Source organism: Littorina saxatilis, linkage group LG8, assembly GCF_037325665.1.
Source record: "Littorina saxatilis isolate snail1 linkage group LG8, US_GU_Lsax_2.0, whole genome shotgun sequence".
In the NCBI taxonomy this organism is placed as follows: Eukaryota; Metazoa; Mollusca; class Gastropoda; order Littorinimorpha; family Littorinidae; genus Littorina; species Littorina saxatilis.
Genome location: NC_090252.1, coordinates 71,679,608 through 71,692,107, shown reverse-complemented (window position 1 = coordinate 71,692,107; position 12,500 = coordinate 71,679,608). Strand labels below are relative to the sequence as shown.

The 12,500-nt window shown below is 43.7% G+C and overlaps 1 protein-coding gene across 1 annotated transcript in view; it reads right to left on the bottom strand.

Annotated features, from left to right (window-relative positions):
* The window catches only part of LOC138974288 (leucine-rich repeat-containing protein 71-like), a 32,880-nt gene extending 23,008 nt beyond the window's left edge, over window positions 1–9,872 (bottom strand). The window contains exon 1 of the mRNA XM_070347008.1: window positions 9,726–9,872. Within this exon, the coding sequence (XP_070203109.1) occupies window positions 9,726–9,846 (121 nt within the window). The 5' untranslated portion in view covers window positions 9,847–9,872. The remainder of the gene's footprint in view (window positions 1–9,725) is intronic.
* Window positions 9,873–12,500: the final 2,628 nt, after the last annotated feature.

Below are 12,500 nucleotides of genomic sequence, written 5' to 3'. Positions count from 1 at the left end.
ATCCTGCCCTGTACCCGATAATAATAATAATAATAATAATAATAATAATAATAATTGTCAGTAAGTACTGGTGTCACATGACTGATGTGAACCAGTTGATTGGCTAATGGCGATGCGCTTAAATCTGTTAGCGCACTCTTGGAGTAGAGCGTATTCTTACGCCCTTTGCCAAAGCGAGACTGTACTCTCATCCTCAGAATTAATTATAGACATGTAGCTTATATTCTCCACTTTACCAAAATATAACCATAAATTTCCTGCGGCTCAAAGCAGAAGTGTTTTTTTTCTGACAGATCGCAGGCGCCTGTGCCACAGTGAATCCCACTGATCTAAAGATAGAAGCGGCTGTCCACAATGGTCTCTTCTCGTTTTGACTTGCAAAGATTCTTCTCATCTGCCGTGTTATAGTGGCATGTAGCTAATTAACCACATTACCAAATGATGAGTTAGTATAAAATTCCCAGCGGCAAACAGAAAACACAAATGTGTATCAGACTCCCCGATGAGTGAAGATACCACACGAAAAACATGCCACATTTATTTTGAAAATGTGCTAACCGTCGACCTTGGGGGTTAGCCAATTCAAGGGGAGTCACTCTGCACAGTCAATCCGTCGAAGCTCGACTTGAAGTTTCGAATCGCAAATAACTAAGAACACAGTCCTTTCTCCGAGTTCAAATGAGGTCTCTCTGAAAGATCATCACTGTTTAGCTTAACGCTACACTGAAATTTACCAACAGAAATTAAAACAAGAGTTTGCGTGTGATGAAAGCACGACACACTTGAGACACCCCACACAAAAGTAGATCTTCTACGACCTGACCACACAGTTATGCCTATTCAAATGTGCCTAGCAAAATGTGCGTGTTGTATCTTCTTTTTTCTATGGCGGTACCGACAATATCGTTATTGAAACAATCCCAGTGCACTAAGGGATTTATAGAGCAAATCTCGAAAATAATTATTGAACTCAGCGCTATGCGCTTCGTGCACTGGGATGTCTCAATAACTTAAATAATAATAATTGTCAGTAAGTACTGGTGTCACATGACTGATGTGAACCAGTTGATTGGCTAATGGCGATGCGCTTAAATCTGTTAGTGCACTCTTGGAGTGCGCTAACTTTTCCACAGAGCGTATTCTTACGCCCTTTGCCAAAGCGAGACTGTACTCTCATCCTCAGAATTAATTAATGACATGTAGCTTATATTCTCCACAATACCAAATGACCATAAATTCCCTGTTTCTCAATTAAAGCAGAAGTGGGGTTTTTTTTCTGACAGATTGCATGTGCCTGTGCCACTGATCTAAAAATAGAAGCCGCTGTGTTTCATCTCATTTTCGCCGACTTGCATAGATTCTTCTCATAATATGCCGTGTTAGTGGCATGTAGCTTATCATCCACATTTCCAAATGATGAGTTAGCATACAATTCCCAGCGGCTAACAGAAAACACAAGTGTTATTCCGATAACGTACACAGCATTTGGAAGACTGATTCGATCGACTCTGTCATATGTAGCAGACTACACTGAAATACGACTGCATCAGTTCAGTAAATGAATGGTTTCCGAATTATTATTTCAAGGCAAGAACAATCGTAATCGAAAACGTGTAGGGTTCAGAACGTTCTTACCATATAATTATAAGACTTATTACAAGCCTACCTGGCTCATTCGTGCAGACTCAGTGACAGTGCAGACTGCAGTGGGTTCGATTGTTCTTGCCTAGCAGACGACATAAACCCCGCTCAGCAAATTAACATGTTGGGCAAATGTGAACGAAAAAACGATGGGGATATAATACGTGTAGGGTTCAGAGCATTCTTACCGTTCATATTTAGTATCAGACTCCCCGATGAGTGAAGATACAACACGAGAAATATGCCACATTTATTTTGAAAATGTGCGAACCGTCGAGTCCTTCGTGGGGTAGTCAATTCAAGGGGAGTCACTCCGCACAGTCAATCCATCGAAGCTCGACTGAAGGTTTCGAATTGCAAATAATGAAGAGCACAGTCCTTTCTCCGAGTTCAAATGAGGTATCTCTGAAAGATCATCACTGTTCAGCTTAACGCTACACTGGAATTTACCAACAGAAATCAAAATGCGTGAGACGAAAGCACGACACACTTAAGACACCGGCCCACACAAAAGTAGATCTTACTGTACACTGACGACCTAACCACACAGTTATGCCTATTCAAATGCGCGTTGCAAAATGTGCGTTTTGAATCTTCTTTTTTCTATGGCGGTACTGACAATATCGTTATTGAAACAATCCCAGTGCACTAAGGGATTTATAGAGCAAATCGAGAAAATTCATTATTGAACGAAGCGCATAGCGCTGAGTTCAATAATTATTTTAGTGCACTGGGATGTCTCAATAACTTAAATAATAATAATAATAATAATAATAATAATAATAATAATAATAATAATAATAATAATAATAATAATAATAATAATAATAATAATAATAAGGGTATTTATAGGGCACAAATCCTAAAATAGTTCTAAGCTCCTTACAATCCTAAAATATAATAATCTTAATAACAGTAAACAGGGTTCGGTTTACCATAGTGCTTGGGGTGCGTCATCCTGCCCTGTATCCGTCATTGTAAACAGGGTTCGGTTTACTATAGAGCGCCTTGCGCCATTGTTCCATTACATCAGAACATGTTCCATTACCACTCTCTATAGCGTGTCTTTAATTCGCACTAAGGTTACGTACCACTGCGCCACCCCATACCACACTTTAGATCGGAGTACAGCATTCGGAACGAGCAAAGCAAAATAGCGCGCCAAGCCAAGTTTGTTTAAAGACACATGCAGTAAGCCTCCGGTAAACCATCACAGATACTGTCAGGCTTTTACACACAGATACTGTCAGGCTTTTACACACAGATACTGTCAGGCTTTTACACACAGATACTGTCAGGCTTTTACACACAGTACAGGGGCGGAGCAGTTAAGCCGGAGGGGGGGGGGGGGGTTACAACCTGGGGTCCAGGGGTAGACCCCTTATGGGGTACATGGGCAAGGCCCGGTTGGGGGGTCTTTAGCTATTTTATGAACAACTAGCGTGAGAGACCCGGCTTCGCCCGGGCTCTTCTGTCTGTCTATGGCTGTCTGTGTGCGTCTCTCAAACACACACACACACACACACACACACACACACACACACACACACACACACACACACACACACACACACACACACACACACACACACATGCAGGTAATAAAACATTCTGAGTTCGGTTCAAAAGTGTATATTTAAAAAGAAAATTTATTAAGTGATGTAAAGAGAAGCATTTATACGCAGACATTCACGTGGCTGACACGCATGGAGACGTACAAATACACATTCACACACAGTCATCGTGGCTGAGATGTCTGGCCGCAGGTACACACTTATTAGAAATAATCCACAATTTGTACGTAAGAGTTTAAAACGCTTAAATGCATGGATTGACAGTCAAAATACATATTCAAAATATATAGATGGATAAAAATAGAACCAATTAATTTAACACATGTATACACAGATATTCACACACAGACACCGTGACTGACACCCATGGAGACGTACAAATACTCATTGATACACACTCACCGTGGCTGAGATGCATGGACGCAGGTACACAGTCATTAGAAAGAATCCACAAATTATACGTAAGAGTTAAAATGGCAGAAATGCATATATTCTCAGTCAAAATACAAATTTAAACTACATACATGGATAAGAATACAACCGATTAATTTAACACATTTATACGCAGATATTCACACACACACCGTGACTGACACGCATGGAGACATACAAATACACATTCACACACACTCACCGTGGCTGAGATACATGGACAGGGATACACACTCATTAGAAAGAATCCAGAAATTAAACGTAAGAGCTAAAATCGCAGAAATGCATGCCTTCACGGTCAAAATACATATTCGAAATACATACATGGGAAAGCATACATACAGAGTACTTGTTGGGGCGATGAATCATTCACACATTGGCGGACACAAACCGTGCAAATGTAAAGAAATGTCGAGAAATTGCAGAGTTTGAAAATTATCCATGGCTTGAAAGGATGAATGATGACTTATAGAGGCGTTGCACTGGGTGTGTTTTGTTCAGTGTTGGAAGACCTCAGGGTACACACTGTTTTTGGTTCTCCCTGTGGGTGTAAGTGTGAAGAGGTTCTTCGGGTTGCCGACCCTGGAACATGCAACGTACAGTTGACGAACCGCCTACAAGACTCTGTGGTACGTTCAGCAACTGCCAACACATTTACATCAGGTGTTGGCAGGGCCCCACCACCATCGGCGCACCGCCAGGTGTTTTTATCCTGCTTTTAAACACTGCCCAAACTCGAGCAGTTGACACCTCCAACCTGGAAGGGCATGCATGTATAGAAAGTTTTTAAACTCCGTCACGCTGCGCTCTCTCGCCCATTGCGACGACAGCCATTATTGGCTACTGCAATGTAGGCTACTACATCCAGATCCAGATCCAGATCCAGAGAGGGAGAGAGAGAGAGTGTGTGTATGTGTGTGTGTGTGTGTTCGTGCGTGCTTGCGTGTGTGTGTGTGTGTGTCACGTGTATGTGTGTGTGTGTGTGTGGTCGCCAAAGGTCAGAGACGGGAGGGGGTAGGAAGACTGTGTGTGTGTGTGTGTGTGTGTGTGTGTTTTTCTCTCTCTGTCTGTCTCTGTCTGTCTGTCTGTCTGTTTGTCTCTCTGTCTGTCTTGTCACATATTGATATTTTAGGACAGAGAGAGCTAATGCAGGGCCGGACTAGGCGAAGAGGAGGGGGGGGGGTGTCCAGTGTTGGCCCAGGGGGATGTCCACCCTGGCGGCAGGGGCGGATCAGTTCATTTTATGACTGGTTTTTTTCAAAAGTATATTGTGAAGATATGGGTGTGAAGGCGCGAAGCGCCGAGCCGACGGCGCGAAGCGCCGAGCCGACGGCGCGAAGCGCCTAGCTTGCTAGGGGGGTCCGGGGGCATGCCCCCCCGGAAAATTTTGAAAAAAAGGATGCAAAATGGTGCAATCTGGTGCATTCTGAGGATGATCATTACCAGTTTCAGGCAGCAGATTTTGTCACTGATTAATACCCCAAAAATTGAAACTCAATGTAAAATAAAGAAATGCATACCTCATTCAATACTTTTATTTTTTGGCTGGGGGGGTCCGGAAACCCTAGAACCCACCCCCCACCCCCCTCGTTGTGGGGGTCAGGGGGCGAAGCCCCCTGAAGCTGACGGGTAGGTCATATTCTGAGATAGGAAAATGGTCGCTCCTTGCATGAAACGGCATAAAATAAGCAATAATAAAAAAAAAATTAAATAAGTAAGGTACATGTTTAGGCTAGGGGGGGGGGGGTTGCGCAACCCCCATAACCCCCCCGGTAGTCCGGCCCTGTAAGTGTGTGCGTGTGTGAATTCTCAGAGACATATACAGAAAGCGCGATTGTTGTTTTGAATGATCAAGTGTAGATCTATATGCAATCTGTTTCTGTGTGTGACAAGTGCGTGTAATTCTTTCGAGTGTTTTATCTGTACGAGGGCATGAGAATTCTCTTCAGTTTTGCAATCGTGCTGATACGCCGCGGCTTCGTGCTTTGATCTGAATACTCCGGAATATGACGTGAACCTGCTGAGGGATGCAGACGCGGCTTGTGCTTTGATGTGTTGTAGACGAAATGTAGCCGTTTTAGTAGACATGCAGTGATGACATCGAGATTGCTATAATTCTTTTTTCTTTTATATTTAGGGGGTAAGGAAGGGGTTGGTGTGGTGGTGATGGGGGATGATGGGGGTGCTGGGGATGGTGGTTGGGTTGGTGTTGATGATGTAGGGCTAGTGGGAGTGGTAGTTGTGGAGTCGGCGGTGGTGGTGGGAATGGGGGTGGTGATGGTGGGGGGGTCGGATCTGGGGATTGAAAGGGGGGGGGGGGGGGGGCAAGTTTACTTTTTTTTTTAGAAGAGCCAAACCACAACTAAAAGTTTCTCTCTTCGGGGGGGGGGGGGGGGGAGGCGGAGGAGGATTCGAGGGCTGGCAGCGCAGCGGCTTCGGCAGCGGCGGTGGTGGTCAGGTCCACATCTTCACAGTCACAGGAGTGCACATGCACGACATCGTCTTCCTGCCCCCTCCCTTCTCGGAGCTTTGGCGATCACAGACAGACAGACACACACACACACACAGACAGACAGACACTCTCTTTTATTTATATGTATAGATTTATGGCTTATCCTTGATTTTAAACATGATCAACTGGTGTCAGCAGCCACTCATTATTTCTTTTAAAGTTTGTATTAATTTTTTTTTTAAATTGGACAGCCGGGGGGGGGGGGGGTCCGGAACCACTGTAACCCCCCCCCCCCCCTAATCCGCCCCTGCAGTACAAACACCCTTCCATTTGAACGCTCACCGAACGGGAACATCCTAGGTGCCCTACGTAAAGAGCCAGCAATTTTCAAAGAATTAATTTTGCGGATTGTCTCTCAGAAAATCGGACGGTGCTTTTTTGCGCTTCTGACCTAACTTTTGAAATCTAAATAATAAATTGACAGCTTGTTACACAATCATAAGAGAAATCTTTTTTCATCAAGACAAGATCAGAACAATACGAAGTTTTGAAAGTTTAAAAAAAGATAGCCCGGAAGCAGGGTCACGCAAGGTCGTGGTTCTCGTAGCAGACGACGCTGCCTGGCGCCAGTTCCTCTGAACCGTTAACCGCCACTGCTCTAGTTCGCAGCCGTTTCAATGTTGCATTTCAGATTCAAAGGTACACAATAACGTGCTATTGCAGATAAGCTTACAGAGATTTGCATTGAAATGACAAACTGGCGGCTAAATTGTGGAAAAAAGGGAAACTGGATTACACGGGTTCACGATGGCTCAGAGGTAAGATAAACCACGCAAAAATAAATTCTTTGAAAATTGCTCGCTCTTTACGGAGGGCACCTAGAATGTTCTCAAGCGGTGAGTGTTTAAATGAAATGGTGTTTGTACTGTGTGTAAAAGCCTGACAGTATCTGTGATGGTTTACGGGAGGCTTACTGTGCCTTTAACGCGCTGTGATTGACTGTTAAATATAATGAGCATTGTATGCAGCCAATCTGCCAATCTGCCAATCCGGCTTTCACGGTGCTTGCATGTTTGTCTTTGTGAACACAACAGCCGAGCGGTTCTAGGAAATACAGACCCAAACCAGAAATAATGCCGCCGAAGAAAAAGGGGAAATTATTTTCGGGTAGAGCAAAAGATTCATTTCAACTGCCACGCCCGTCACTAACCTCAGTTGACATTGAAGCAACAGAAGGGGGTGACGGCTGCTAATGATTCGGCAGAATCCACGGGTTTCCAAAGAACGTTCCAAACACATTGGCTGGGGAATGTCAACAACTTAGAAAGGCCAACGCCCTCAAAGAAAAGTGCGGTTTATATATATAGGTTCTGGTCATTTTCCAACAAGCAACTTAACCGGCATCTGACGATCAGCGACCACACGGACACTTTAGAGCGCGAAGGGAGCTAACCGTGAAAGGGAGCTAACCGTGAAAGAGAAGTAAGGTAGAACAAGCACCTTAACCGGCATCCGACGATCAGCGACCATACGGACACTTTAGAGCGCAAAGGGAGTTAAACATAAAAAAAACGCTGGCGCTGGACCCGAGTACGCTCCCCCAGTATGAAAGTTTTTGTCTTGTGCACGTAGATTAAAAAAAAAAATTATTTATTTATTTTACACAATTAAAAAAATTATTAGAGTAAAACAACAATAAATAAAAAAAAATAAAAAAATAGACCGCCCAGGCCGGGAATCGAACCCGGATCACTTGGATTAAAAAAATATATATATATATTATTTATTTATTTTACACAATTAAAAAAAAACTATTACAGTAAAATAAAACATTAAAACGTTCATAATAAACAATAGTAAACAAGAATTAAAAATTAAAAAAAAATAGACCGCCCATGCCGGGAATCGAACCCGGATCACTTTGGTCACTGTGTGTCCCTGTCGATCTCTCTCGTGCTCTCTTGTCTCTCTTTCAGTCTCACCGAGACAAACACTGCATTGTTGTTTCTTTGCCGAGACCAAATCCTCGCACCCGCTGGCTGGCTTGTAAATCACGCTTTTCTCGTCACTCCGTGACGTGTTCGGCTGAGGCTGTTCGCAAAGCGACCAGCCTCCCACGGCAAAAACTCCCACCGTTAAGAGTGGCTTTTGTGTTTTTTCGGGCATTTAGGTCCCAGGTAACATTATGAAGTTTTAATACGATCAATCGGACCTATTATCAAGTTAGTGTATCAACTTTTGAAAGAACTGCGCCCAGTAGTTTCCCAGCAATAAGCCGTTAAGTCGGGACAGACACACAATTAAAGTCTGCTGGACCCTCCTACTGCGTACTGAGGGATGAAAGAGAAGTAAGGTAGAACAGCAGCAATGTCCGATAGGGGGACGAGGCCGTCAGTGTAGCCTTCAGTCGACCTTTTGTGTGTTGCTCTGCTCAGCTGCTAACCCATGTCCCTCATGTAAACATTTTAAACGCAGAGTCTTGTCTCACACACACACACACAGACACACAGACACAAACACACACACAAACACACACACACAAACACACACACACACACACACACACACTATGCAATACAGCGGCAAGTGCTCAGATAGCACAGTATGGTTCTTGCTATTCTTGCCTTCGACTTTGTCTCATCGGAATTTGGTTCATGGGAAAAATGTTCCATTGTCTTTTTCTCTAAGGCTGAACCCTGCATATATACACGCAGGTACACATGCATACGCCGGCACGCAGGCTCGCACACACACACATGCACGCACACACACACACACACACTTATACACACACACACACACACACACACACACACACACAGGGCCGGACCAAGTTCGTTTGAGGGGGGGGGGGGGGGTTCCAACTGAAGGCAGGGGTCCAGGGGCTGCCGAGGCCCCGGTGGGGTGCAGGGGCGACCCCCCGATGGGGGGTCTGGGGGGCAAAGCCCAGAAGCCGAGACAATTTTGCATTTGTGAGGTAATGTTTTGGTCTTTCCTTGCAACTGGAAATCAAAATAACACATTTTCAACAGTAACAAAATACTTCAGATATTCATTTACCATAGTGGTTCAGTGGAATAATCCCAAAGACATATATGCCTAGTAAATAAGTCTGACATATTTTTTCTTCTTTTCTCTGAGAGGTACATCGGATGGCCGGGGGGGGGGGGGGTCCGGAACCCAGGAACCCCCCCCCCCCCCAGATCCGGACCTGCACACACACACACACACTAACAATAACACACACACACACACACACACTAACAATAACACACACACACACACACACTAACACACTAACAATAACACACACACACACACACACACATGCACGCACACACACATACTCACACACGCACACACACACACACACACACACACACACACACACTAACAATAACACACTCACACACACACACACATACACACACACACATGCATGCAAAGTTATTTCTGAAAAACTGCTTTCAAAACTGGCAGCCTACAAGCAGTCGTCATTTCTATGTCACACTATTCACTCTTCGTTTTCTAACAAGTAGGCTTATAATGTGCCACCTCATCCATCCAACAGACGGCTTTGATAACGACAGAGAAAACGAGGCGGAGCTTAACTAAGCTGGACTTACCCAAGAACTTTGCAGCTGACAGAAAGACGGTCCCCAGAGAACGCCGGTCCAAGGCAGAAAGTTGCACACACTGAATAACTTCACGTGGACCAACATCCCATGACGTCACCAATGATGTCATTATTCCTCTTGTTCTTTTTTCTTTTGAGGTTCCTTCACGGATGGTAAAATAATAACTCTGCGTTCACTGACTGAACTTCAGCTATCACAAATGTGCTTCCTTGCGTGCGTCCGTACTTGTGTGAATGTGCGTTTTGTTTGTGAATTTTGTCTCCAAAACCCAGTTACACCATCGATCTTATCCTGAATGTGTGTGTGTGTGTGTGTGTGAGCGTGTATGTGCGTGCGTGTGTGTGGAGGGTGGTGGGTGGGTGTATGTTTGCGTGTGCGTGTGTGTGGTGTGTGTGTGTGGTGTGTGTGTGTGTGTGTGTATGTGTGTGTATGTGTGTGTGTGGTGTGTGTGCGTGCGTGTGTGTGTGTATGTGTGTGTGTATGTATGTGTGTGGTGTGTGTGTGTGTGCGTGTGTGTGTGTGGTGTGTGTATGTGTGTGTGTGTGTGGCCAGGGGCGGACCTAGGGGGGGTTCCTGGGTGCCCGGAACCCCCCCCCCCATCCGTTTTTTATTTTTATTTTTTTAGTAAAAAAATAAAGGGCTTGTGCTTTCCTTCCTTCCAAATGCAACATGCTTGAAACTGACGAGAAACTCAAAGGAGAGGCCTCCGATTGACCTAAAAAAATAAAGTAGATGTGTACTGCCGGGCAGTACATACCCCAAGCGAAGTCGTCCATCTGTGTGTACATGATTCTCTCTCTCTCTCTCTCTCTCTCTCTCTCTCTCTCTCTCTCTCTCTCTCTCTCTGTCTTAAAATGTGTCATCGATGACGTGTTTTCATACTTGCTAATGCGGCAGGCTAATCATGACGTCAAATTGAAACTTCTTGAAGTCTCTCAGAAAGGGACATGAAAACCATGTGGGGGTTACTAGTTTGGGCTGAAAAAAAACCCAACTCCACCTAAAATTCAAGCGCCTATGGGGCTGAATTATGCAGCATAAATTGTGAAACATCAGGATATCTCACACTTTCAATTCTGCCATCATGTCAAATCTGACAACAAACCTACCCACAAAATGTCATAAATATCGGTGTAGAATTGAGACTTAACGGTTTTTAACTGCCAAAAATAAGTTTTTTTGACTGGAATAGTTTGTCTTGAAATTCAGTTTGGGACAACGGACCCACCCACTAAATTTCATAAAGATAGGTGAAAATTTAAATGTAACGGTTTTTAACTGCCAAAATTATGTTTTTCTTCTGGAAAAGTATGGAGTGAAAATCAGTTGGGGACAACGAACCTACCCACAAAATTTCATAAATATCGATGAAGAATTGAGATTTAACGGTTTTTAACTGCCAAAAATAAGGTTTTTTGTCTGGAAAAGTATGTCTTAAAATTCAGTTTGGGACAACGGACCCACCCACTAAATTTCATAAAGATAGGTGAAGAATTGAAATTTAACGTTTTTTAACTGCCAAAATTATGTCTTTCTTCTGGAAAAGTATAGAGTGAAAATCAGTTGGGGACAACGAACCTACCCACAAAATTTCATAAATATCGATGAAGAATTGAAATTTAACGGTTTTTAACTGCCAAAATTATGTTTTTCTTCTGGAAAAGTATGGAGTGAAAATAAGTTGGGGACAACAAACCTACCTTTAAAATTTCATAAGAATCAGTGAAGAAATAGGATTTAACGATTTTTTAACGGCCTTTAAATCATTGGTGATGTCATCATAACCCAGTCGTTGTAGTTGTCGTCGTAGTTGTTGGTGTTGTTGTTGTCATGTTCGTTGTCGTGATTGTTGTTGTTCTCGTGTTGTTGTTTTTGTTGTTGTTGTTGTTGTTGTTGTTGTTGTTGTTGTTGTTGTCGTCGTCGTCGTCGATGTCATTTGTTGTTGTTGTTGTTATCGTCGTCGTCGTCGTCATCGTCGTCGTTGTCAGAGGTTATTTCTAAAGATTTCATTGATAGTCTTTGTTCTCGTCACCAAGACTTGCTAAGAACAAGCTTGGAACAGCAAGAGTTCCAAGAACAAGATTAGAACAACTCATTACATCATTACCAGTACGTCATTTGTATTTAGAACACACTTTAGAAAAAAACCTCTTCAGCTACAAACCAGTCACCCTCACATGTCGGAGGTGTTTGTCTAAACCACTTACTGAAATGTTTTGAGGTTTAATGACCATACACATGTTGAACCGGTGAGTGTCTTCCGCTGCTTAATTCGCAAATAACTATTTTATTAAAGTCCGCTTGAAACGCTCAAAGATGAAATTCCATGTTAAAAAGTGACAAAAGTTTCACATTTTCCCGTTGTAACAGCTTCCGATGATATTATATGAAAATTCTGATCCTCTGAGAGGATTCCCCGAAACAAAATCAGTTTGTACGCCTAATTTAAATAGAATTGTCCAAACAGTGTCGCTAATATTGTGCTAAAAGATGAATTCTAGAACAATGTTCACAGACAGACACCACTTGGCAAAAAAATTTTCAGTGCTGGGAGATGAAAAAAAAAACTACCTCGCTACGCGCGGGCTCCGCCCGCGCTCCGCTTGGATAAAATTCCTTCAGCATCGGGGGGGCATCGCCCCCCAGACCCCCCACCAGGGCTTTGCCCCTGGACCCCACCGGGGCCTGAGCGGCCCCTGGACCCCTGCTCCAAATTGGAACCCCCCCCCTAATCCACAACTAGGTCCGCCCCTGTAGTGGTGT